The 25,050-nt window shown below is 44.6% G+C and overlaps 2 protein-coding genes across 4 annotated transcripts in view; one reads left to right on the forward strand and one right to left on the reverse strand.

The window, feature by feature from the left end:
- Nucleotides 1–19,512, forward strand: part of LOC110976857 (uncharacterized) — a 59,689-nt gene extending 40,177 nt beyond the window's left edge. For 2 of the 3 annotated variants that reach the window (XM_087140641.1, XM_087140642.1), the window contains exons 16-30: nt 400–562; nt 4,926–5,041; nt 5,341–5,472; nt 6,036–6,089; nt 6,935–7,080; nt 7,166–8,234; nt 9,777–10,536; nt 10,932–11,134; nt 11,647–11,859; nt 12,145–12,297; nt 12,779–12,829; nt 12,954–13,243; nt 13,677–14,307; nt 14,649–14,756; nt 15,376–19,512. In XM_087140641.1, coding sequence (XP_086996767.1) covers nt 400–562; nt 4,926–5,041; nt 5,341–5,472; nt 6,036–6,089; nt 6,935–7,080; nt 7,166–8,234; nt 9,777–10,536; nt 10,932–11,134; nt 11,647–11,859; nt 12,145–12,297; nt 12,779–12,829; nt 12,954–13,243; nt 13,677–14,307; nt 14,649–14,756; nt 15,376–17,981 — 6,695 coding nt within the window. In that variant the 3' untranslated portion in view covers nt 17,982–19,512. The remainder of the gene's footprint in view (nt 1–399; nt 563–4,925; nt 5,042–5,340; nt 5,473–6,035; nt 6,090–6,934; nt 7,081–7,165; nt 8,235–9,776; nt 10,537–10,931; nt 11,135–11,646; nt 11,860–12,144; nt 12,298–12,778; nt 12,830–12,953; nt 13,244–13,676; nt 14,308–14,648; nt 14,757–15,375) is intronic. The other variant, XM_087140643.1, reaches the window with a different exon arrangement.
- Nucleotides 19,513–20,732: 1,220 nt separating this feature from the next.
- Nucleotides 20,733–24,910, reverse strand: LOC147798046 (ribosome maturation protein SBDS-like). The gene is made up of 5 exons (XM_087140645.1): nt 24,656–24,910; nt 23,788–23,917; nt 23,244–23,444; nt 22,802–22,972; nt 20,733–22,309 (listed from the first exon to the last, which is right to left on the reverse strand). Exons 1-5 carry the CDS (start codon nt 24,784–24,786, stop codon nt 22,181–22,183), a joined length of 762 nt encoding a protein of 253 aa, XP_086996771.1. The 5' UTR covers nt 24,787–24,910; the 3' UTR covers nt 20,733–22,180.
- Between the last annotated feature and the right edge of the window lie 140 nt (nt 24,911–25,050).

Raw genomic sequence — 25,050 nt, forward strand, 5'->3', positions numbered from 1 at the left:
GCCACTTGGTTTGAACATGCGCACAGACTTGCATGCATGCTTTGTTCTTGAATGACCCTGCTATTTTGAAATGCAGAACTGACTCATTGTAATGAGGACTTAATTAAGTATGCGTTCCTGATGAATATTAATTTGAATACTAAGTTGAGTTTGATTTCCATTCTGTGAAGTGTCTGAGAATACCTTGAAGTTAGCATTCAACGTATGTCTTGGTCACCCGAAATTTTTTCTTAACTATTTTTAAAGATGTCTGTACTTAACTACATTTAGTTTTGGTCATTTAAATGTAAACTGAGTTTTTGAAAATTCAATAAGCAATGAATCTGAATATTTAGGAAGCAGAGAATTTGAATATTCAGTAGCAATTCAACTGATATTTGTTTCCCCTATTTATCTCAGCCTCCCCGAACACCTGTTCCCTGTGTAAGAACCAGCTAGATACCTACAGCCTGAGCCGGCCCGTCAACGAAAGCAACTGCGACATGTTTGGGGTCAACAAGACGGAGGTCACCCCCAACATGAGGGTGTGCAGTCGCTGCCGCTGCCGGTCCATCAAACGCAGGTGGGTCAGAGGTCACAGGCCACAGAGTCGGAGCTCAAGGTAACAAGAACTGGCAGGGGCACTTAGTAGAGCCACTTAGTAGAAAGTAGAGCATAAGAGATAGTTGAACCAATCAAAAATGAGCTTGAAAACAATGTCAGTGTGTATCATCTGCAATTTGAATGGCTAATCACTTTTTATAGTGTGAATCATCTGTGTGCATATGGAGTTCCTAATTTTGTAACATCTGAAGCAAATGTGGCCTCCACTTGCTCCAAACAAAGAGGTTTTAAAGAATAAGGTTCTATGCAACAGGTGAATGGGACCATTTCTGACAACCATCATTTCCTTCTCCTCTTGGAGGATTCAGGACTTTTAGGGTAAAAGGAGCAAGTTGATTCCTGTGTTTTGTTACCTTTCAATGAAATCACGGGACAGATCGCTTAAATTCCAGGAACGACTGCTCATTGATCATTGAAAGATTTTCTCTGGTAGCCTGTGTAAAAATGTATCTGGGTACCGCTCAAAAGTGGCCCGGGGTTGACAAGTGGTCATTGCTGGAGCTTGACCCAATAAATGTGCCTTGAATAATGGCTGCCGTCGAACACTGAAGTTCTAGATGTGTCATTGTTGCAACCTCTTAATGTTTTCAAGCGGTAATGTCTCAGTTAACCAGTATTGTATCAATTGTCTGAATTGTGCGGGCTACAAATTGTGTAACTCAAAGTCAGAGGATTTGTCATATACTCGTTTTGTTGGAGTTCTTGTTGATTTAGGCTCTGTGGATGGTGACCTTGGCCCTGATATGTCCGAGTGAGTAAGATTTGTGGGTGCAATGCCTAATCTTAATGATCAGATAGCATGTTGCCGAGTGTTTTCCTCGTACCTCTTTTGAAGTTTTGGAAAAATCTGAAAACTCTTACATTTGATTGTTTGATGGATGATAGTGTGGCATAAGTCAGTGACTTCGCCCAGAATTGAGCAGGGTGAAAATCCTTCCTAATTGGACGAGGGAAAAAGCAAATTGTTTCAATGCTGCCAGAAGGATGTTTGCTTGGGAGTTAGTCCCCCCTGTAATGAGTTGTGTCTCCAGTCAGGAAATTCAATGAAATCGCGGGCAGGGGGCAGATAAGGGTGAATTGTTGAATTGAGGAGGCAGTGGTGCCTTGCTTGTCACGATGCGTATACATGTATGTCACCAATGGTCAGGAAGTTTGTGGAATCTTCCGTCCTGCCATCTTTGAATCTTTGGTTTCCTGTGATGACTCCCTCCAAGAAAAAGGTGTACTGTCTTCTTAAAGGTGGACTTTGTCAGGAATTCTGGCTGTCTGTTTTTAGCATAAGACTTAGCTTTGAGAAAAAGACAAAAATCTCATCATTACAGTAAGTAGTCCAATAGACAAAAGGATATTTTCCCCATGAAAAAAACCCTTGGGAGTTAACGATATAACCCAACCTTTTATTGACATTCACCATTGATAGTGGTATTTGAAACACTTACCATGTTGACTTTATAATTGTATGTACTCAAGAAGCTCCTGTGAAAAATCAGTGTGATTATTGCAGTACTCCTCATGTGGCACCACATGCTTCAAATGACCAAGTTTTTATTGCATTGAAGAGTGATTACCCCTGGAACTGCCAGGTAATGCAGTTTCCAGTGTTAACGTTCTAAACACTGGGAATTTTCCCTGCTTAGTTTCCCTACCCATCCATGCCCCCGCAGAGAAAGACAAAAAGAAATTTTGGATCTGGAGAGAATTTTAAAACTGATTCAGTTTGAGAAGCGATATTGGAGTGACCTTTTGAGACCTAAAAAATTCCCAGGGCAGAATATGATCACTTGAATCCAATGAAGCCACGGGTCCCAGACCTCCAATTCTTGCCTGTCTGGTGTCCAGATTGGTCTTCTTCTAGCCAGTACCATGAATACCTGACCTGTAAATGGAGGTTGACCCTGGGTGATATTTATTGAGGTCACTGAACTGAGGTAGGCTTTTTGACGTGATGGCGTGAGGTCAAATCGGCCGGAAGTTTCTGCACTGTCAAGGTTTCTACTGAGCTTGAAGATGGATTTTGACTGATATTATTTTGACCACATCTCAGAGTTTGGTTCATGAATTGACGTGTATCATTTGCACAGAAATCATGATGATCATTTTCAGAAAGTTAGCTGCATACTATAAGAAAACACAAGGGATCCATCATACAATCTCTTGCTGTTTTTTTCTTACCCAAACAGTGCATTATTTTTCATTTTCACTTGGTTGAGAAAGGGTCAAGATAGCAAAATGGTCATGCCTTGACCACTTATATTTCAGGGGAAAAGTTTGGAAAGGGTGTGGTTCTAGAATGGAAAGAGATTATTACTCACTTAATTTCAAGGCAGCGAATTTGTCATGAGATGGATTCCTTTAAAAAGATGTGAACATTTTGTTGTTAGGCTCTAATCAATTATGGAATTAAGGCGCTGCGGCTACCTCAGATAGCACCTGGTGTGAAACCTTGTAAGTACCTCAGATAGCACCTGGTGTGAAACCTTGTAAGTACCTCAGATAGCACCTGGTGTGAAACCTTGTAAGTACCTCAGATAGCACCTGGTGTGAAACCTTGTAAGTACCTCAGATAGCACCTGGTATGAAACCTTGTAAGTGTGCTAGAGCTTAAACCGCTGCTTATCCCCTTACATGACTAGCCCATCCCCTTGCAGGCTGACCCTGTTTTTGCTTGTTGACATGACCCAGCTAGTACGCCGATCCGATGAGAGCCAAGCCGCACGTACAGGGGAAGGGTGCTGGAGGTTGAAAGTGCCTTGGCCCCTGGAGCACGCAAACGGGAAATTACCTGATGCTGAGTCATCCCTCCTTCCCCTTGCCGAGGTTTGCCCCACCCCTTGTTTGAGTATGATTTTATCGCAATCGGACAGAACCCTGCGGTTGAGTGGGTTGCCAGAGCAACCCAGATTATTCCAAATGGGGTCACCGGGGTATGAACGGGGTCAGGGATACATTGATTAAACAGTTCTGTTTTTAGCGCAGCGATCAGATCTCGAGGGAAGTAACACTGACATGTTTTTTCTGTGCCGGGCTATGGGGTTCCAAGGCACTTTTTTTTTCCTTTTTTTTTTCAAGACTTGGATCATTGCAATGAAGTAAAGGGTGTGTGTCTCAGGTCAAGGGTCAAAGGTGGGGAAGGTCAGATTGTGGCTGTCAGTGAAACTGCACAAACTCATGATACATTTTGGAGCAGTTTATAGAGGTACATCTGTTATGGTTGGCAGGATTACCATTCTTTGTTCCTTCTGTTGCAATGAACTGCGAAGTCCTTTGAGTAGGAGTAGGGAGTCCACACTGACCCAGACTTCTTGCACTACAGGGAGAGACACATATAAGCACACCTTATATAGCTGTACGATATTCACCCATTAAAGTGGCTGTGCTAGTAAACAAATAATGGTGTTGTCTTTGATTTTAGAATGAATATGACCAGGCGGTAAGTTCGAGTTATTGCCCACTTTTGCAGGTCATAAACTCATGTGGCTGTGGAGTCTGGTCAATAGTTCTGCTTAACTTCCTTTGCTCTGACTGAAAAGCTGTGTTGATTCCTTCCTTGTGGTGATCTTTTTATATCCACAGTTCATTCCTTTCAGATTTTCTTGGTCAATGACCGCCTCAGCCACTGGCTTAAATAATGCATCATCCGTCGTCGGCCAAGTGGAAACATGATCTGTAATTACTGTTGCCGTCGTAGAGTTTCTAGAATGATTCCATGTGTTCAGCACACGCTTGCCATTGGTTTTTAGAAGCGGGACCAGGCCGGGGTCTATTGAGTAGTTAGTGGCTAAAACGGGCTGTCTCCTCACGTGTTGATTGGACAAGATTGACGTGGTTATATGCAGCACGTCGGCAGCTGTCAAATGTCATTTCAAATTTATGAGTGCAAATGTTCAATGGCAATAGGGAGGGACTTGATTTCCATTGGGAAGGAGGTGGAAGGAATTGGCATGCTGCCAAGAGAATGACGTCTTGGGGAAAAGTTCGATTTTCAGAGTGCTGATTGATGGTTTTCCATAGATTAGAGGAGTTTATGTGCATGTGTAGGTTATAAATAGAACGCACGTAATTATGAGAAAACTGCTCTTTTGAATGAAAAAGTTCAACACATAATATGAGGACGAGAGAGGAACAGTTGGAAGACCTGCCAATTTGTGTTTGAAATAAACCCCTAAGGCATCACTGTGTGAATGTCCCTGAGCAAGACTTGTACAGCAATAGCTTCTCCCTGTGTGAGAATGGCTGTCAAGTTGGGAGATCGGGGGAGTGTGGAGTGCGTGCTTTGGAAAACTTGCCCAGGGAATGTTAGTGTATAGTCCTCTCTATTGCAGATGTCCGATGCCATTCTGCAAGACGCCACGGAGGCGAGTGAGACGTCTGAAGAGCTTACCAGCCAAATGGGCAGAGCTTCCCCACAACCACAAGAAAGGCATCTGTGAGGAACTTGGTAAGTTATCAATGGTTTTTCCCCCCAACCCCTGCAGAAGTCATGTATTTTCTTATCAATATCTTTCCAATTTCTGTCTGAAATTTCCCAGCATTTCCTTGAAATAAAAAGAACTTATTTTTTGGACATTTTCAGATCTTTTAAAATGACATCCTCAAAAGTACTGGCTTCAAACAATTCTCTTCATCTAAATGGAGCAATTTAGGATTTAATGACAAGATACAGAAACCTTAAAATAATCATTGTAATATTTTGTCAGCTCGGTGATATCGGACTGTGTTACGTTTCCATAAACACAGGCCTTCCGGTGGACCAGATTACCAACAAATGCTGCGCAGCCTGCTTCAATCGCATTGCCCGGAAGCTGGGCGCGGACGGCACAGAGCTGGAAGCCTCTGGTACAACTCCACCCTCCGACGGGCAAGAACCAGGTAGATTTTCTATTTTAACATAGGCAAACATGTGCCATGTCTCGTTGGGTGTCAGATAAAAGGGGTATTTAAGGATTACTGTTGACCAAGAGCTTGAACATTTTGTACAGAAATCGTGTGGTATTCAGAGGTGTGAGAATTCAGCTTTTTAGCTGATTTCAGCTATTTTTATGTTGCTGTTGGTCCTGTATTTCAGCTTGTTTGTACACCTGGTCTGTACGAAAGTATAGGAACTTTTTACATTTCAGCTTCTTGCTAGCTGTTTTCAGCTTTAATTTTAAGTGGCCACTCAAACACCTGGATAGTGTAAGTAAATTTTACTGCTTAACCGGTGAACGTAGGTTACATGTAAGGTCTCAGTTAGGACTCTAGGTGTACAGGGGCTGCAGAGAATTGCTTAGCAATTCTCTGCAGAGAATTGCTTAGCAAATAAGCAAAGTACTGTGGAGCTTTTTTCTAGTCTGATTGGTTCTGGGCAGAGAATTCTTCGCTGTGTACGCGGCACTCGCTCAAAGAATCTTGCTTCAGAATAACAGAATTGGTTTTTGTTTGTTCTTTCACAGTTATCAATGAAACCTCCAGATGGACGGAAGAAGAAATGGAGATTGCTAAAGATGGTTGGTCTAAAGCATTTCTTTTGATCTCAACCCCAGCACTGGCCGACAGTGCTCTGAGTTATTTTGGATGCACTTTCTCATCAATTTAGTTGGTTCAAAGTTAATACGTTCATCGATGTGTAAAAATAAAATTTGTTTTCATTTTTCGGTCACTTACAAGGTACCAAAAATTACTGCTGTGGTATTTTATGCCCTACTTTGAAACTCATGTGACTTTACACAGTGTATTCAGAACCATACAAATGAGGTATATCCGACATGGGGTTTCCAGAATCTAGTCCTCACCAAAAAATGGCAAGTATGGTGACAGCCAGAGTAATGAAAATTTGTGGACTCTACCGTGTACTGATATACTGAAATATTCTCTGCATATGAACATTAAGTAGAACTTGATGATTGTGTAAACTGACAGTGGCTGAGTGGATAGTACTGAATCCATCATAATCCTACAAAAGCAGGCCATGGATTTCTTGATAGATTTGAGTTGGTCAGAGATCAGTTTGGCAAGCTGTCTTTCAATCTATCACTTCGACCTCAGTCGACTGTCATCATGATTATAAACAGTAGTGATATGTGGGATTTCTAAACTTTTCGGTTGTGCTTTAGAGTTGCCAGTTCTGAAGTGATCTCTACCTGAAGGAGTCCCTGCATATATTTCTTGTGTCTGTTACCACGTGATCCATTTTGGGGTTCCCCGATATCAAATCTGTTAGCCGCATCTTCCGGGTGACAGTGGTCTGTTATTTTGAAGTGACTTTAGGCATATCTCCATATAGATTTGTATGGAGCTGTCTTTGCATTGTCTCTGACGTTTCTGTCTGTCTCTGTACACACTTCTTACAAAGGTTTACTGAAGCACGGTCGAGACTGGGCCTCCATCTCCAAAGCCGTTGGCACCAAGACTGAAGCTCAGTGCAAGAATTTCTACTTCAACTACAAGAGGAAATTCAACCTGGAACAGATTCTTGAGGAACACAACAGGAAAGCTAAGGTATTTCTCTTCAGTCATTTGCACTGATTTTCTGTCAAGCAGCATTAATCGGCAGTGAAGTTTACCGTCTGTTTTTTTTTTACAGGTGGAAAGAGAACATCGCATTTCCACTACAGAGAGTACTGTTTCCACACTGACTGCCATGTCAGATGATGATGATGATTCTATGATGTTCAGTGATGAAGAGAACGATGCTGACAACGACATGGGTAGCTCAGACACGGACAGTGCCAGCGAAAACGATGGAGACAGCTTGTCCAGGAAGCTTAAAAAGGGAGAAGGCGGGGAAGCTGGGCTTGGAGGAACTGAGCCCATGGAAGTGGGAGGTCCTAGCATTGCATCTGTTGCTGTCACGGTCGGTGGAGCCGGAGACAACAAGGGGAGCTTGCCGGACACCGGGCATGACAAAAACCAGTCGGGAAACGACAAGGGTGGTGGTAGGGCAAGCGACAATCCAGAGGGGGCCAGGCGCGACGTTGGTAACACCGAACAAAAGGCAGAGCAGCCGAAGGATGTTGACGCTGCTAAGAAGACGACAGCAGAACCCCAGCAACCTCCCAGGCCTTCCTCTCAAGCTGACCAGCCATCTCTTAATGCAGAGATGCTGCCAAGCCGTGCAGAGCTCCCTCTTGGCCCTCCCAGGCCTTCCTCTCAACCTGAACAGCCGTCTCTTAATGCAGAGATGCTGCCAAGTCGTGCTGAGCTCCCTCCTGGCCCAACACGGCCTCGTGATGAGGACGACTCCAGTGCCACATGTAGCGCCGATGAAGGCCAATCCCATGAAGACGTGGAAGCTGTTGTCATCCAAGAGCCAACCAACTCATCCTTGATGCCACTAACCCGACGAGCCCTGGAAAGTCAGGGCCAATCCGCTTGCGACAAGGTCTCCTCTAGCGACGAGAAACGATTCTTCCACCACCACCAACTCCCAGCCAACAGAGACAGGTTAGGAGAGCTCTCGTCCTCATCACAACCTCCATCCCAGCCGCAGGTGCAAACTCAGCAGGACGGCAGGCAGGCCAGGATGGGGATCTCTGGGGATGCCGGCAGCTCAGGGAAACCCAACCCAACCCTGGCCGAATTCCTGGGAATGGAAGGCAAAGAAGTCAACAACATCAAAGATTTGATCGACTCAGCCATCGATAAGCACCTTGGTTAGTCTAAAACTCAAATATCTTGGCAATGTTTTTTCAGTATTACAGTGGAACACGGCTATAACGAACAAGACAGGGTCCACAGTACATGTTCGGTACAGCGGTCGTTCGGTATAGCGAATTTAACTGTCAAACGTTTCGTTGCTATGTTGAATAGCACCCTCTCTTGTCTAACCGAAGTGCACCCTCTTGTGATACCTTGGTTCGCTGTTTTGGTGATATTTTGCAGTTGCATGCATTCAAGTTTAAGGTTTCTAGAAATGTATCTGTTAATTGTTTTTGTTTTTATGTAAACTTGAGTCAAAAAATTGATATCAAGTTTATCCTTAAAGTCGTGAAACTACTGCTCAGGATCGATCTCTGATGCATGCTGTGGCGAATCTCGGTTGATTTGTGTATCAGCGGCACCCTCTTTAGACTACATTGTATTGTTAGTGCAATGCCACCGTGCACGTACGTGCAGTTTTCTTCCGCACCTGATCACGTGGAGTCGCAAAACCAGTGTCTATTCAATATTGTTGACAACTAGTGGCTTTCCCTTCTAATCCTTGGGGAAATAATGGCCACTTGTCACTTTTCAACACAAAAAACACCGACTGTTTTACCATGTTGATGTTCGGGAATTACAAACGGCTATTGAATAGTGTTCGGTAGGTTCTGTGCACAAATTACTGCGAGCCAAGGATGATGTACGGTATAGCGGCATTCGGTATTGCTGCGTTCGGCATAGCGGTGTTCGGTATAGCGGCGTTCCACTGTAGTTCTTTTTCATTACAGTGTCACAAGAGGGCTGTCTATGGATGTAAACCTCCACTGTTAGTTGGCTTTGTTAAGGAAGCAGTGTGCTCTCGGCATGGTCATGGAAAATTCTTGGAAAAAAGTTGTCCTGGAAAATCATGGATAATTGGGAAAATATGAGGTGTCCTGGAATCCTGTTGACAAAAAAAAGTCATGGAAGTCAGTTTCATGAAGGGATTATCTGGTTGGCCGCTTTTGATAATGAAATGATGATAAATTGACAGGCAATCCATGTTAGTCTGTGGTAATGGCTGTTGCACACTTCCAGTTCATAATGCAGAACAACTGTTTTTGCAAAATGGCGTAAATAAATGTCATGGAAATTGTCTTATTTTAGTGCCGGAAAGTCCTACAAAAGTCATGGAATTTGAATCAAGGCATTTTTTTTTTAAATCGTGTACCGACACCTGTATTAAAGGTTTCCATCGAACGTCTATTTATGATAAGGTTTCGAGATAAATTCACCCATTATCCCTGAAGTTTCAGGGTATTTTGCCAAGAAACCCAGGTAGATGCATCAGTCTGCTCATTTATCAAAGTGGTTTTCCGTGCCCATTGCAACAAGATCAAACCAGTCCACCATCCCCCAGGCCAAATAGCCTGGATTGAAAGCAAATGTAAAGAAATGCAAAAACTTTCTGAACCAGTGTCTTACTAATGTCCTTGTAAGTCATTTAAATTCCACTTAATGTTAACTGTGAGGCAATCTGAAAACTGCTGGTTTTCTTATTTTCTACTTTGCAGGCAAGGCGACATCCAGTGCCAGCTCTCCTGGTCAGCAAGACTCGGTGACCGGCAACCCTTCCTCCCTATCTGATTCCCGTCGCAGTCCAGCCTCGGCCAAGGACCTCAAGGAATCTCAGGAGGGGCGTCGGTCCTCAGAGAGCATGTACCGCGAGATGCACTCAGGCCGCAGCACACCCTGGGCAGACTCCAGCGAGGGCAAAGACCGTCGGATACCGGCCTCTCGAGGGGAGCCGGGGGTGGCCTATGTCTCGCCTCACATCTCCCACACGTCTCAAGTCCATCACAGGACTCAACAGCAGCAGCAGAAGTCGCTGCAGGAGCGAGATGTCTACGAAGTTGGAAGCAGTCACCCAGATATACCCAGTATGAGGTATCCAGGCAGAGCCATCAGTCAGGCCTTGTACCCAGGTGCCCGCTATCCACGAGATGCACACGGAGACATGTACCCTGACCGGGATCAGCACCCACATGTGTCCTCCCCACCCGGGGTACCCACAGGTGCCCGACCGCCCCGGTCTGGTTCCCCGTTTGCTCTTGTGCCCATGGACAGAGCCTCCCAGTCACAGCAGCAACACCGGGCTATCCCACCACCCAGATCCACCAAGGCGAACGTTCCGCCACCCCCTCCCCTGATCAACAAGCTGTCACCCAAGCCTATCAAGACTGAGAAGCCGTCACCCCTGGGCCAACTCCACAGTGGGTCCATCACACAGGGTACACCCATCAACTTCTCCACGGCTGCCAACCCCCCCTCCAGGTAATTTTTACTCCAACTCATCAGAATAATTTCACAAAGCCCTCATTGTCCAATCAAACCTTCAGTCACTGCCTGTCTTAGGCCTTGTTGTAAAATCCTAATCACTCCAAATTCTCTTTAATCAAAGAATCCCCTTTGTGCAACATGTTTGGGGATTCAGAAATCAGAATCAAAACTTCATTGTCCCTTAATGTGTTTGGTTTTCCAAAGATGTACCATTGTTTAAACCATATTTTGGGAGTTTTTACAGCCATAACTGATCAGGTTATGTGAGTTTATTGAGAGCTTCTACCGATGAGACCTGAGTGATTCTCTTACAAGTGTATTTCAAAGTAGATGTAGAGGAAGCCTCTTCTTAGGTTTGAAATCCTTTTAATCATTTTGTACTTCTCCAGTCGATATGAAAGGACCCCAGCTGGCTATGATGGACTGCTGGTCAAGGGTCAACCCTCAGCGACTTCCCCACGGCAGGAGGGGGGAGGGGGATCCATCACCCAGGGGACGCCCATAAATAGAGGGGGACGGGAGTTGCCTGGTGGGTCCATCGTCAGGGGTGTACCTATGCAGCCTCCGTTGCATGAACCATCAGGTTCTAAAGGTATGTGTCTGACTTGAGAAAGGGCGAGGGTGAGTCCTTGTAGATGTGTAATTTGGCAGGAATTCTTTTGAATGGCGATTCGTCGGTCATGCTGTGATGTGACCTGTCCTGATAAGCACTCACCCTCAGTGGCCCAGCCCTCTGTCACATTGTCATTGTCATACGTCATGATGGTATCGACCAATTGATCAGGGTACCGTGGCAACTTTAAAAATTCAGTGCTAGATAGTGGGCATGGATGATGGTGATGACAGTAGAAAGAGCAAAGGTCATGGTGGTGATGGATTCTGCAAAATCTCATCCAAGTTGTTGATGGTGAACATAATAGCAGATGCTGTAATTGAAGTGTAAAAGCCAGCAGTGGTGGTGTTGGTGATCATGGTGATATGTGAGTTTATGGTGGTGTTACTGAGGAGGGTTTGTGGTGATAGTCACAGTGGCTCATGGTGATAGTAAGTTTGATTAGAACAGTAAATGACAAATGTTTCCCTGACTTTCTCTACCACGCATAGGTTCAAGCATGGATCATGAAAGTCAGAGAACCACTCCTGGTGCTTACGAAGCAGGCACCACGCGGAGCACCCCAGTCACCTATGAGGGCGAGAGACCTAGAGTGACCCAGTCTGGGTCTCGTCATGAACAGCTCATGCACCGGGTTACTATTTATGACAACCCTTTGGCCAGACGGTCACCAGTGTACGTGGATACCAGCGGGACGGTTCGAGGTAGGCATCAAAATTTGAAGAAGCTTACATCAATACACGGATGGCTTGGCTTCTCTTTGGCAAACCTGTTTCTGTGAATGGAGATGTGAAGGACATGCAGAGTGAAAGCAAACATTTGCATTTAAAATTTACACATTTTATTGCTTCACTGTGTCTTATATTTATGAAATGATAATTTTTGCTCTTAAAGAACAATTGTGTCAAGAGAACCAACATTCAGTTATTTGTAAATGGAGAATAAAGTTCAAACCTCAACTGTGGTTTTTTTTTTACCCAATTCTATAGCATCCAACCCTTTTGAACGCCCCATGCCCCACTTGCCAGTAGATGCATCGGCAATGTACCTGGCACGTCATCAGGATTACATGAACAGTCTAATGGCCAGATCAAGCCAGCCAGACACCACATCCTTCAACAGCTCCAAGGAAACATTGGCCGGTAAGTCAGGGAAACATTGGTCCGCAATCTAGAAAAACACTGATTTGTGATGTAGAGAAAACTGGCAATAGAGAATCATTAGTTAGTGATTGAGGGAAATGCTGGCCAGTGATTCAGCCCACTACTGGCCGTGAATCTGGGAAGTACTGGCCAGTGATTTTGGAAAAGTAATTCATGGAGTTTTTGGATTTCCTGTTTCCCACCTGTCATAGCTTATCATAGGTGTATCAAAATAAAGGAAATCCAAATTCAATCATAATTTATAGGAAACCTGCAGCTTTCCTGATTATGCGTTACATGTCTCCAGAAAGGCCTGAATGTCTTTTTTCCAGTGACTACTTGATCATGTGCTCAATGTCACGGTTGAATGAGTAACAATGCATAGTACCTGAATCTGGATCTGTCTTTTTTCAAAATGTTATATTTGCCTCATTGTTCCTGTCAGTCTCGTAATGAATTTATGTCATGTCTTTTGGTGCAGGAGATTTTGCAACAGCAAAGCAAATGAGCCAGCGAACTTCCACTATTGCAGGTACTTGTGTGTTTTTCTTATTTCAAAATTTCAGGTGTCATTAAAACTCCCTATTTAAAATGTCCTGGTGAGTTTAAAAACTCTAGACATGCCTCTTTGTAAATCGCTGGTTTTGGTTTATCAGGGGACTATGCGACAGCTAAACAGATGAGTCAACAGCAGCAACAACAACAACAGCAGCAGCTGTCGCACCAACTGGTTGGTCAGCCCATCACCCAGCAGATGGCACAGCAGATGAGCCAGTCCGTCGGGCAGCCACGAGGGAGCCAGTACCCACCAGCCACTACGGCAAAAGACTCTCGACTCTCTCCTCGCAGAGAGTCACCGATGTCCAAGAATTTCCAACCAGGCCAGCAGCAGGTGTTAGACCAACAGATCCAGCAACAGATGTTGCAGTATGCCTCGGTCACCCCGGTTAGTGGACTTTCTAAGACCTTGTCCAGATCTACTGGGTAAAGGCTAGGAGTAGTGCATGTGTCTGGCTTACACAGCCACCCATAGGCTGCTATGGATGATTGGTTATTGCTAGCCGTAGCCCATATTCTTAGACATAGTGCCTGTATGGTTAGATGGTTTCTTTGAGGACTAAGTTTTCCCTGAAATTGGGTCTCTGATGCTTACCCCGTTGTTGAGTCATGCTTACTTGTGAATAAATTGATCAAGTTTGGCTACTCATGATAAGACGTCTATTGCATTAGACACCTGTTTCTTGTTTTGCATTTAAAATTATGAAAGGGAGTAGTGCATGGAAAGATTACAGGATTCAGACAAAATAAGCCTGACTTGAAAATCAGTGACTGTTCATGATCTTGGAGTGATTGTGGTATTTCCCTTTTTGTCTTGACAGCATGGACAGATTGTCTACGGGATGTACATACACCCGAGCCATTCCCATCTCCTTGCTCAGCACTACCCAGGAGGTATCCCCTCCCCTCACCCTCCCCACCCCTCCATCAGTCCCCACACTACGCAGGCCCACCCGTCATCCCAACACCCCGCCCACACGGATAGACGTACGACCTCTCCCATGCAGCAACAGCAACAGCAGCAGCGGGAGGTGACATCACCAGCCGAGCATTATACCCAGCAGCAAGCTGTGAATTTATCCCACAGGTGGCCTGCACCGCAAGGAGCGGGTGCAGTGCGCTTCAAGCACCCACCCAGAGGCTCCAGCCCTGGTGCCCATCCAGGCTCCGGGGTGCACCCGGTCACCCATCCGGGCTCCTTTCCATTGACCTCCTCCCACGCTGTGACCGCTGCTCATAGCATTTCCACTGTCCATCCGGCTTATTCCAGCCATCCTGGTGCCCATTTGGTGGGTACCAGCCACCCAGGGCCCCATCACATGATTGCTGGTGCGATTGGGGGTAGCATCATGAGAGGTACACCCATCAGACCCCCTCCCAGCATCACCATGGGAACACCCAATCCTGAGTTAAGGGAAGAGACACCAAGAAGTCGAGCAGAGAGTACCTCAGGTAACCAGAGTTGTCACCCCAGAAACATGGCCTACTTTTCATCTTGTAACATGATTCGTTCCTCATTGTTCACAGGTTTATCTTTCATCTGTGGCTTACTTTGGCTTGCAGAAAAATATCTTTTTTATGTTTTTCACGTTTTACAAACCTACAGTAAACTGAGAATAGCTCTAGCATATTTGAATGTGGTAAATGGGCAAATATTGTGCAGTTATGATCAGTGTGCGTAAATTTGTCCTGAAAAGGTTTATTCCAAAGATGTCCATTAAGAAACTAAGCGGGTTGAATCTGGTATTTTGGTAGCCGAAAATAGTTTCTCCACTTTGTTCTTCATTTGTTAGGGTCTGGTGGCAGTAAGTCTCCCGGTGCAGCCAGTGGCTCAGAAGCCTTCCGTACTTTGGTCCATGTGGCTGCCTCAGCCGAAACGCTGGGAACAGCTCAAGAGAAAGGTGACACAAGACACCGTGTAGCTGCTCAAATCAGTTGAATTCCTCTCTCCGACATCCTGTATTTGCCATAACGATTTAAAAGCCCAGGACACTCTTGTTCGACTTGGAATTTTCTCCTTTTTTTCCCACTTTCTCATTCATGCTTAAATTAACAGTGGTCTCTAGTTGTGGAAGCCTCCAAGATCCGTAAGGTATCATCGTTTTGGATTCTTCCGTGAAAGAGCTCATAATATTTGTGCCTTTGCACTCACGTGTTAGCTGTTAGCTCTTGGTGATGATAACTTTAGATCAGCCTACTTGATAGATTAAAGAGGTAAATGGGTATTTCCAGAAATCAGGGGTCCATTGTTTTTTTCGTGTCCTTGGCACATCTGACATATGATTTTGTAAGTTCAGAACACAATTTCTAATTTCCAAGAGTGGAGAATTAATGCAAATCGCCTTCCAAACAAATAATCATAGTTTGAAATGAATTCCGGTGTATTTGCATGTCAAATAACAAAGGTCGGATGTAACAGGGACACAAAAATGTCACACTTTTGTACCCCTAATTTCTGGAATTACCCAAATATAAGTTTCCTGGTAATGTATGATTTGAATTTCTGCCTTTCATTTTCAGAAGCAAGGAGAATGCAACAAGCCAGTCAGGAGAGCAGAGAACGTGATGCCAGCTCCTCTAGTGAATCTCATGGCTATCCACGAAGGCCCTACTCGGCCGGTTCCAGTCACTCCGGTCCGGGTCAAGAACGCCGGATCTCCACATCATCTGAGAGTAAAGAGAGGAAAGAGGCAGGGAGACACAGTGAGCAACAGAGGAATCACAGTATAGAGCCGGATGCCTCGGCCATCTTTGCTGCCCTGTTTGAGAAGGATAAGCAGACGCCACGGGTCTCTCCTGAGGATGAATCGGTGAGCTCCAGCCGGCCGCTGACAGCTGCTAATCTGATTGATGTCATCATCACACGCTCCATCAACCAGCCCATGCATGATAATCAGGATCCGGCTACTGACTCGGACAGCGGAGATGGTTTATCTATTGGGCGGAACACAGGCACATCAAACGAGAAGTGTGGCAAGACAGTCTCTGATTCGGACTCCCTGCAGCCTGAGAACGGAGACAGTAATGTGCCCTCCTCTTCAACGGAACGTTCTCCAAGTGCCGCCAAGGATCCAAAGCAGCAAGAGAAAGAGGCAGGTGGAGATCAGCAGGAGAGGCCTCAGGAAAGCCTCGTCCCAGTGACTTCCCCTTCCCCACCCCAGCCCATGACCCTGGCTGAGCATATAGACACTATCATCTCCATGGGCTACAACAAGACAGAACAGATGAGTCAGACATCAGCCCCTGGAAGCTCGACCATAGCCAAGCGTGATCGTGGGAAAACATCTGGGGTTGATACTACAGAAAGCCGTGACCAGGGACCATCGTCCAGCTCCCCTCGTGCTAGATACAGGACACCCGACAGTGAAGTAGGATCAACCAATGATGCGGCCCGGAGAAGCAGTCCCGTAGCTTCATCCTTACAGAGCATGCATTGTGCCCGCAGTAGCACAAGTGACTCCAGAGTGAGGAGCCAGTTGATGTCTTATGCTGGGTCTGCTGAACCAAGTATCAACAGCTCCAAAGAAGGTAGTCCAAGAAGCCGGACAGCATCCACAGCGTCTGATATATCCAGTGCTTCTGCTTCTCCGGCTAGTGCAAGACCTGACAGCTACTCAAACAGAGTGTCATCTCAGTGGAGTTCACGGAAGGACCAAGAAGCTACATCAGCAGGGAGGGTCTCGCGTAGCTCATCTGAACAGAGCCGGGAGGCATCACCGGTGAGTGTCAGTGACATGGCCCCGTCAGCAGCCTCTTGGCAGAGGAAGTACCAACAGGAGGGTAATGGAGCTGATAGCAGCGAGAATGCCTCCAGGGGCTCTCAGCCGCAATTCAGGGTCCACAGCTCCCAGTCCACTTCTCCACACCAGGGAGAAAGCTGGGGTGTGGCTGATTCCAACAGGCCGCCTTCTCGAAGCAGACGCAGGGATTCGCCCAAGACCATTGTGGAGCCGGGATCAAGCTCTTCATCAGTGCTGGATGCTGCTTCAAGCAGTGAAGACCGAGCCCGTTTCACCCCAGGCCCTGCAGAGAGTGGAGTCAGCGATAGCCAACGACAGCTCAGCAGCAGCCTTTCAGACACCAAGTCCAGACCAGAAGCGGAGAGCTCTCGAGGAAGCAACCCAGCTCCGCAGAGCACCTCTCAGGAGTACAACTCGGAAAGTCCAGTGCAACCCACTGAAAGCATGTCCCAGATGAGACAGTGTCTGATGGGTGCGGCTCAGTCATTGGTGAACAGATCCCCAAAGCATGGACATCCTAGCATGCTGCCAAGTAGCAGTCACGGGAGACAACCACAGAGGAAGGACACTAGTGTGTTCAGGTTTGATCTGCAGAGGTCCATTGATCGCATGATCGAATCCCAGGTGCGAATGGAGGCACCAGTTCGGATGGACACCAAGGTCACCAAAATGGATGATTATGTGACGCAGCTGGTAGAAGCCGAGATGTCTAGCTCCCGGTCTTCCCCACAGCGTTGCGACAGCCGAGAGAGCACCAGCACGGCAGAGTCTGGTGGCTTAGAAGTGGATGAAAGCCGACTCTCTGATGTCTCAGACTTGGACAATCACGAGGCAGAGTCAGTCCAGCAACCGAATGTCTCCCAGCAGCATATGAGAGGGGCAAGTCCTCGACTGCCTTCCCGAGATAGCAGGGAAGGCGAAGCAGCACCAAGCTCAACACCTGTGGATGGTTCACTAAGGTTGAGTGTCGGCTCTTCCAGTTGCATGAGTAGTAACAGGGCTTCAGGTGTAACCTCACCCAACATGGCTGGACAGTCCCAGCCCGATCTTTGTAATCAACCCAGCCAGTCAGTACCTACGTCCTGCCCATCACCAGCTTCCCAGCATGGCTTTCCCACTTCGGGGACCGGTCAGGCTGGGAACCAGTTTGCATATTCAGCTCTCTCATTCCGATCAGCAGCGGGGGCTTCCCCGGCTGCCACCTCCTCCGCAACAAGCTCTACCCAGAACCACCTGGCCAGTGCCCATCTCAGGATCCCATCACCCCACCTGGGACCCACCAGGGGGCCATCACCGGTACCCGGTCCAGGGATATCTTGTGTCCGTGACAGAGAACCTGCACCATTGCTATCTTCTCAGTATGAGACCTTATCAGATAGCGATTAACCTAAAAGTTAGTGTAGAAATAGTGATGTAGCAGGTACCAACAGTGATACTAGGTATCAATAACTTGGTTATTGACGTCGATCTCTCAAGTTGAAGAACATTTTAAGGTTGAAGTACATTTATTTTTATGAAGCCTCCCAGCTGATATGCACGTTATTGTGAAGAATGGTAAGGACATTTTGTTAAGCCATGCAGTGCTACTCGTATTCTCTGATCTAGTATTATCCATGGTGAAATAGCTTTCTTCTGATGCAAGTTTTCAGATGGATGGAAGAAAAAAATACTTTTGCCAAACAAGAGGTTGCTGCCCTCTCCTTTTTTTTAGTTTTCCCTTTTGAAAGAAACTGTCACGGCAAAGTAGTAATCCTTAAATAAAAAAAACTAGGACAAGAAACAATCATGGATCAGAATGTAAGAATGTTACTTTATTATTACCTTGTTGATGGAAGTAGCATGCAATTTTATTTTTCAGAAAATCTTATCTGTGTTAAATTAAAGTTCTTTTGTTTCTTTTAAGACAAATGTCCCAGACATTTTCCCATTCATGTATACTTCTGTTGTTATAATGTAAAAAAAACCACTGTGATAACAGTCAAGTACATTTTGTTAGATATTTTTAGTTGTTTGTTTTACAGAGACGCTTGTGACTGAGACAAAACTGTGTCTGTTTTGTAATGGTTTCTTGTGTTGAGGGTTACAAGTCAATAGAAGTGATCACATGAATGTTTGTGATGGGACATGTATGTATCACTTAGCCAGTGTCCACATATGATTTCCCAGTGTATGTGCACACGAAGATAGCAAATGCTGTTATGATTCAGCACAGCGCAGCCTCACTGTTACTAGAGGTGCACTTGGAGTGTAGCGACTCAACCTGGATACAAAATGGTATATGTACAATATGATAAAGTGTGCATCACTGCACGGGGTGTCCATTTTGTGTCCAGAAATTACAGCAGTGGTTAAATCTGCTTAGCATAGGCAGGTTACCAGCTGCATGACATTTGTTCTGGTTGTCGGTGTATGCAGCGCTACCCATCTGTTATTGCATCAGGCTGTGCATGTTGGTTTAGCATGCACTCCAAAATCAGACACATTACCAGAAGAAAATTTGACATGCAAGTTCATTGCTTACAGAGAGCCCTCTGTCCGTAAACTTTACTCATTTTTTCTTGAGTATACTTTTGATTAGAGTTCCAAGTGCTGTCACCATGCCTAAAATTTGCTGTAAGTTATTAACAGCGTAAAATTTGTGTTTTCTTAAGATGCACTTGTATGATTGTAACACGACAAAAGGTATTGATGCTTTACTGCAAGGTAACGGTGATTTCTTTGTTGGCCAAAGTTGTATGACCACTGAATTGTTGCTTTGTCTTGTAATTCAGAACTCAACACCTAGGGTTTTGTTTGTGTTTTGGTTTTGTGTTTTTTGTGAAGAAAATGATGCGGGAAATATAAAGCATAAAAACATAAATGTACAGATTTTCTGTTGGTGAAGATATTCATTAAAAACAATGACTGTTGTAAAAAATTTAGATTATAGATACTTCATTTTTTGCTTGTCAAGTAACTTGGTGGAGATACTGTCTTTTTTCTTTTAATTAATCTACTTTCATAACCACTTCCTGCCAGGAACTCCGGAATCGGAGACACGTTTTATATGCGTGGCCGGGGTCTCCGGATTCGGACAAAGGAAACAGGGCCCTGTAACAAAAGACCGTACTCCAAACAAAAGACAAGGCTGCTGGGAATTATCAACATTTTTCACTCTCAGAAGTGGTGATAATGCAGCCTTGTTTTGAAACCGTATACCAGGGTTTGGGGCATTGAGAGCGAGTGGATTACCACGGGGGATAAAAGCGCTCCACCACTGTGGCAATGAGCCACACAGCACCAATGCATGCTAATCTGGCCCCTATTGAAAAGAGGTCAGCAGTGCACTGAGCCAGGTTCGTGAACAAAAGACAGTTGTATAACACCGCACAATCTGGGCTCTGTTTACAAGGCTGCAGGCCTGGCTGAAATACTCGGGTGTCAATGAAGGTCACCTGTCAACTTACAGTTGTGCCTAAAGATTACTTTGTGCGGCTATAAACAACCGTTAAATGAAATGATGAATTTTTGAAGGATTTTGAAAACGGAAAAAATGATAGTCATGCCGGCCCAGCATCATCAACAAAACACCCCAGCATGACGTGGTTAAGGACTCTTACAGAATAGTGGCAGCTTGATTTGCTGATCTTGTTAAAAGTCAACTTTTAAAATCTTGAGGATTTCTTGTTACACAGTGAATGAAATGTGCTGGCAGAAGTTATCCTTTTGCCCCGCCCCCGCCCCCCGGGTGGAAGTTAGAAGGTAGAAGAACACAATCATGCATAATCAAATATAAATGTTTTTATTTTATAATATTAGAATACAGCAGAGTATTTGTGGGGAAACGGCAGGTAACCCTGCGGTTCAATATGCTACCACACACAAGCGACACAAGTAGAAATTCGTAACCAATCTAGTTATGTTATGATTGTCACCTAAGACAAACTGAGTGAGCCACAAACAATGCTGAAGTGCAGACATATTCCAGTTTTCCATCAGATGTGAAGATCTTGAATTGAAGATTTAAAGAGGTTTACTCCAGTTGAAAGTCACCTGAGGACAAATCCATTTGATGTTTGGCCTTACAGCAGCATGCAGTATGGCCTTTACTGTTCATGTCCTAAAACAGCTGACAAATGATTGACTGCTCACAACAAATCCAGTTAATAACGACCTAGTAGAACCCAGTTTAATTAAAGGATCCTCAAGTTACTTTAACAAAGACCAGATTTCCTCTACTGTTTGGCAGTTTCTCAATAGATATTTATTTACAAGCCAGTTTGTGCCAAATCAAAATGCAAACAATGAACATAATTACATAACTCAAAGACAAGTTAAAACTTTGAAGATAACCCTAGTTTGAATTTAGACTAGTTACATGTACTATTCAAATGCTGTATCAAATTTGAAGGCATTTGAAAGCTTTCAGATCCAAATAGATTCATGGGCACACCTGGGGAAGGGGTGTGGCACCCTTGGAAAAATTTCTGGTGATACCCACACCCTCTAGACAGCTTGCTTCCTTTAGTTTGGTATCTTTTGTACACGGAAGACTGTCGTTGCACTTCTTGAAGTCATTGTCGTTTCATATGCATGCGATTCTCAAATAGTTCACCGTCTGTCTGGTGCAGATGACTACCACTACACTGATGCCAGTTGAGAGGTCAAGAGACAAGATCAACTGATGGAAGACAAGCTTTGTCAGGTACAAACGTTTTTAACTTAAGCATTTAGCAGGGTCAACATTTCTTTAGCCATGCTTGCCAATGAGCAAATCCTCACAAAAAATAAACTTCGAATATCAAATCAGTGGATTATTGCACAGAATATGGGAACTTATCGCCACCGTACGCCCCCCAAACTGCCATTTCAGCAAGATATCACGGTGTTGATTCCCAATGAGACAAACACCGCCTGACTTTCTTGCTTTGCAGTTTCTCCACAAGATGGTAAAAACTAAACTAAAAAAGTCTGCTATCCACCAGCACAGTTGCAAATCATGTACATCAGTGACCTCAAGTTGTACTTGTATTCAACAGATTGAATTGAACCCTACTGGCTTTCTACATAAACTATAGAGGGCTCTTTTGTATCCCTAGATGACAATCAGGTGCCCAGCCTGTCCACTACATTCTAGACTAGTAGCGAAGACAAGCTGGGACCAGTCTTCTTTCGAATGGGATACTGTGTACATCTCACAGAAACCCTGGCTCCAGTAGGATATGAAACCACAAATGCCCCATTCCGACCATGGAGGAAGGTGACCAAAACCACATTGGCTCATAGAAAATGAAACGTACCATTTTGCTCTAAATGAATCAACAGGCTAAAGGTCAAACAAGGTGTGGTAAGAGATGGCGACCCTCAAGATGGCATTCAGGGAACAAGAATGCATTTGGTAAGCAAACTCTCACAAGTTTCAATTCTGACCATGGACTGTGAGTGTCCTAACTGGCAATTTTTTAACATTTACTTAAAATGTCTTCTGTGAGCCAGTCCCTCTGCTGCTTACAACTCAATATTCAGCTGAGCAAGAACTCGACCGAGGTCACTTGAGCAAGGCCTCGTATCTTCACAGAACTGTAAACCCTGCTTTATAATTACTTTCATTCTAATCTCTCATCTCCTTCCTCGATGTCTTTCAGATCCAGGACTTCCACGGTTCCCTGCCCCTTGGTACTGGAGCGCACCAGCTCATCCATCTCTCGGTAGCAGCCTGGATCAACCAGACAAACCTAGAAGCAAACAAGGCAAGGAACACAGGCCGAAGTGATACAAGGCTACAGTGACTGGGTCCAATGCTTAACTGTCCCTGTTACATCTGGCATATTATTTGGTACATGTACATTCCTCAACAAATTACTCAGGTCAGGTGCACCAGGGACAGAAAAATGTCACCTGTCAGATCCCAAATTTATGGAATGACCTAGTCACATTGAGCTGAAGGGCTTCATGTCCAGGGATTAAATTCATGACACTGGAGCAAAGCAGGGCAAGATCAAGGTATGTGAAAACACTTCCGACTCAGGTAAGGCTAAAGAGCACCCTCAATCAGTAGCGAGATTAAGGCAAATTCGCCTCGCATCCAGCACAGACGTTGTAACAACATTAACAATCACATACTGTTACTCTTGAGCAATCTGGCTCAGATCAGTAATTCTAAGATATCTCACTCCTGCTCGACTGCTCCTCAGAGAGCCCTTCATTTCTCATCTGAGATAACTCACCATCTCCAGTTCCTCTCCAAACTCCTCTCTCTCCATGGTTTTAATCAAAGACTTCAGTTTGCTCTTGACTTTTTTGCCTTCCTTGACCGGCAGGGTGATCCTAAGCCTCATCTGGGCACGGTCGATGGGCATCGTCTCCGTCTCCTTCAGCTTCTTGATGACATCCAGGGCCTGGAGGTCAAAGGTCATCAGTGACTTCCATTTCAATTTATACAAATACATTTCAATTCATTTCTGGAACAAGGCTCAGTTGACCAAATGTTTAAAAAGGAGAAACATGACTATTTTCTCTGATCAGGCAGGCAATTCTCAATGCAAAGGTTTTAACAGGTCACTTGTTACTATTCTAGTTCTTGCTGCAAATCTGGAATCTTGACTTTGCATACACTCTAACAAAGGATTGTTGAGACTGAGTAGGAAGTTCCTGACTGCCCCCGTTCACCTGCTGTTTGGTGCCTCTGTTGGGTTTCACCGATATGTGGACATCCTTCATCGCTCGCTCTATCATTCCCACGGTGTATGGCCTCTTGGTCTCGGGGTTAACGCACTTCTCAGCGACGATGGTGGCAATGTCACGGAACATGGACTCAAGCTGTTGCTGACGCTCTTTCTCTGACACCTGGAGTTCACCTTTGGCTAAAATCTGAGACAAAGAAAGAAACATAGGTTTCATCTGTTGTCTCTGGAAGATGATCAGGATCTTGCTGGATGAAATGTCAAGTTATTCAAAACAACTTCCCAGAGCCTCTTCGGTCTCATACAAAGTTTTATGTCCTACAACAATACACCAATTTCACCATCAATGATTATCACTACCTCTAAGATGTATGTTTTGAAATGGCAAAAAAAACCTCAAGTCACCAGGTAAAATCATTCCATATTTATGAAATGTCTGTTAGTTCTGTGGTGTCACACTTGCATTAGTTGCACACTATGCAGAATTGCATCATCTATTGCTTTGTCACCTGTATTTGTTGACTTTATACCTGTTTGCATATTTCTGTCTGGTCTTCGGTATTAAAGGCCTTCATCAGATCTTCTCTCTTTGCCCCTTGGCCTTTGGACACGTTGGTAAACACTGTGTGCGTCTGTAAAACCTCATCGATGTCTTTCTCACTGGAATATGAGAAATTTGTGCATAAAATTTACAACATAAAAACAACTGTTACTGTTATGTTCACAAGCATATTGTTAGGTTTGATCAGATGAACATATCTCAGGGATTGTGTCTTTAAGGAACCCTCTTCTTATAATAGACAATGAAAGACCAGAGAATTACATTTTAATTTTAGGTCCACCTGGCAGATAACAATGGCCTCATGTTAAATTACTGCATGGTTAATTTTGTGGACAGAGGACTGGGTTTTAGATTTTTGAGAGTGACTGGGGTGAAAATTGTCAGTGTTAATTCATCACACATGAATAACTTTCACATGGTTGGTTATATCAGTCAAAAAGTCAGATTTGCTCAACACTTTCAAATTCTAAATTCCCCAAAACAGGGTGAGCATAAAAGGGAGAACACTACCTTTGGTTGCAGTCTCTTGGAGACTGATCTTTTTGTCAGAATAATAAAAAGGGAGGGGTCCTGAAGTACACAATCCACAATAATACTGTATCTCAATCTTTTTGCATGATCAGTCAAATATACACGACTGCTCAAGCTTTGCTCAATTGATAGACCTATTCGTTGTGCATAATTTGTCGAAAATTCCATCATGATCAGCCAATTGCCTCCTTTAATTCATATCTGTGAAAGATGAATTATTTATGTTTACAATGTAATCTTCAAGCAGACCATGCAAGCACCCCTCCAAACACCCACACGCACACCCGATGTAACCATTAACTTACACTTTGTTCCTCCAGGACATAACCTTGTTTTTGTAGCAAGCGATTTCGAACCGTTTCCCGGCCTTTTTCATCCTTACAATGGCCACATTCGTCAGTCGAATCTGGTTTGTCGGTGTAAATATTGCTGCCATGATGTCAGTTGTGAAATCGCAGCAGACCTGTCAATGAAACTCTCAAGTTTTTGGCAGTTCCGTGAAGCGGTATGTCACAATGTCACGAAATCTAGACCGTACCTGGGCATATGCATGTAATCATAGCAACAGATTACTTCCGGGTTAGAGGTTAGTCTTGCGCTGTTCTTTTCCCAGGAAGTGAAAGAAGGAACTGCATTCTTTTCTATGTTAATTGTCCTTGACTTGTTAAATGAATTTAGTATTTTTCTCCATAATCTGCAT

This window comes from Acanthaster planci, linkage group LG09 (genome assembly GCF_054643075.1).
Source record: "Acanthaster planci isolate LZ-2023a linkage group LG09, COTS_SCS, whole genome shotgun sequence".
Lineage (NCBI taxonomy): Eukaryota > Metazoa > Echinodermata > Asteroidea > Valvatida > Acanthasteridae > Acanthaster > Acanthaster planci.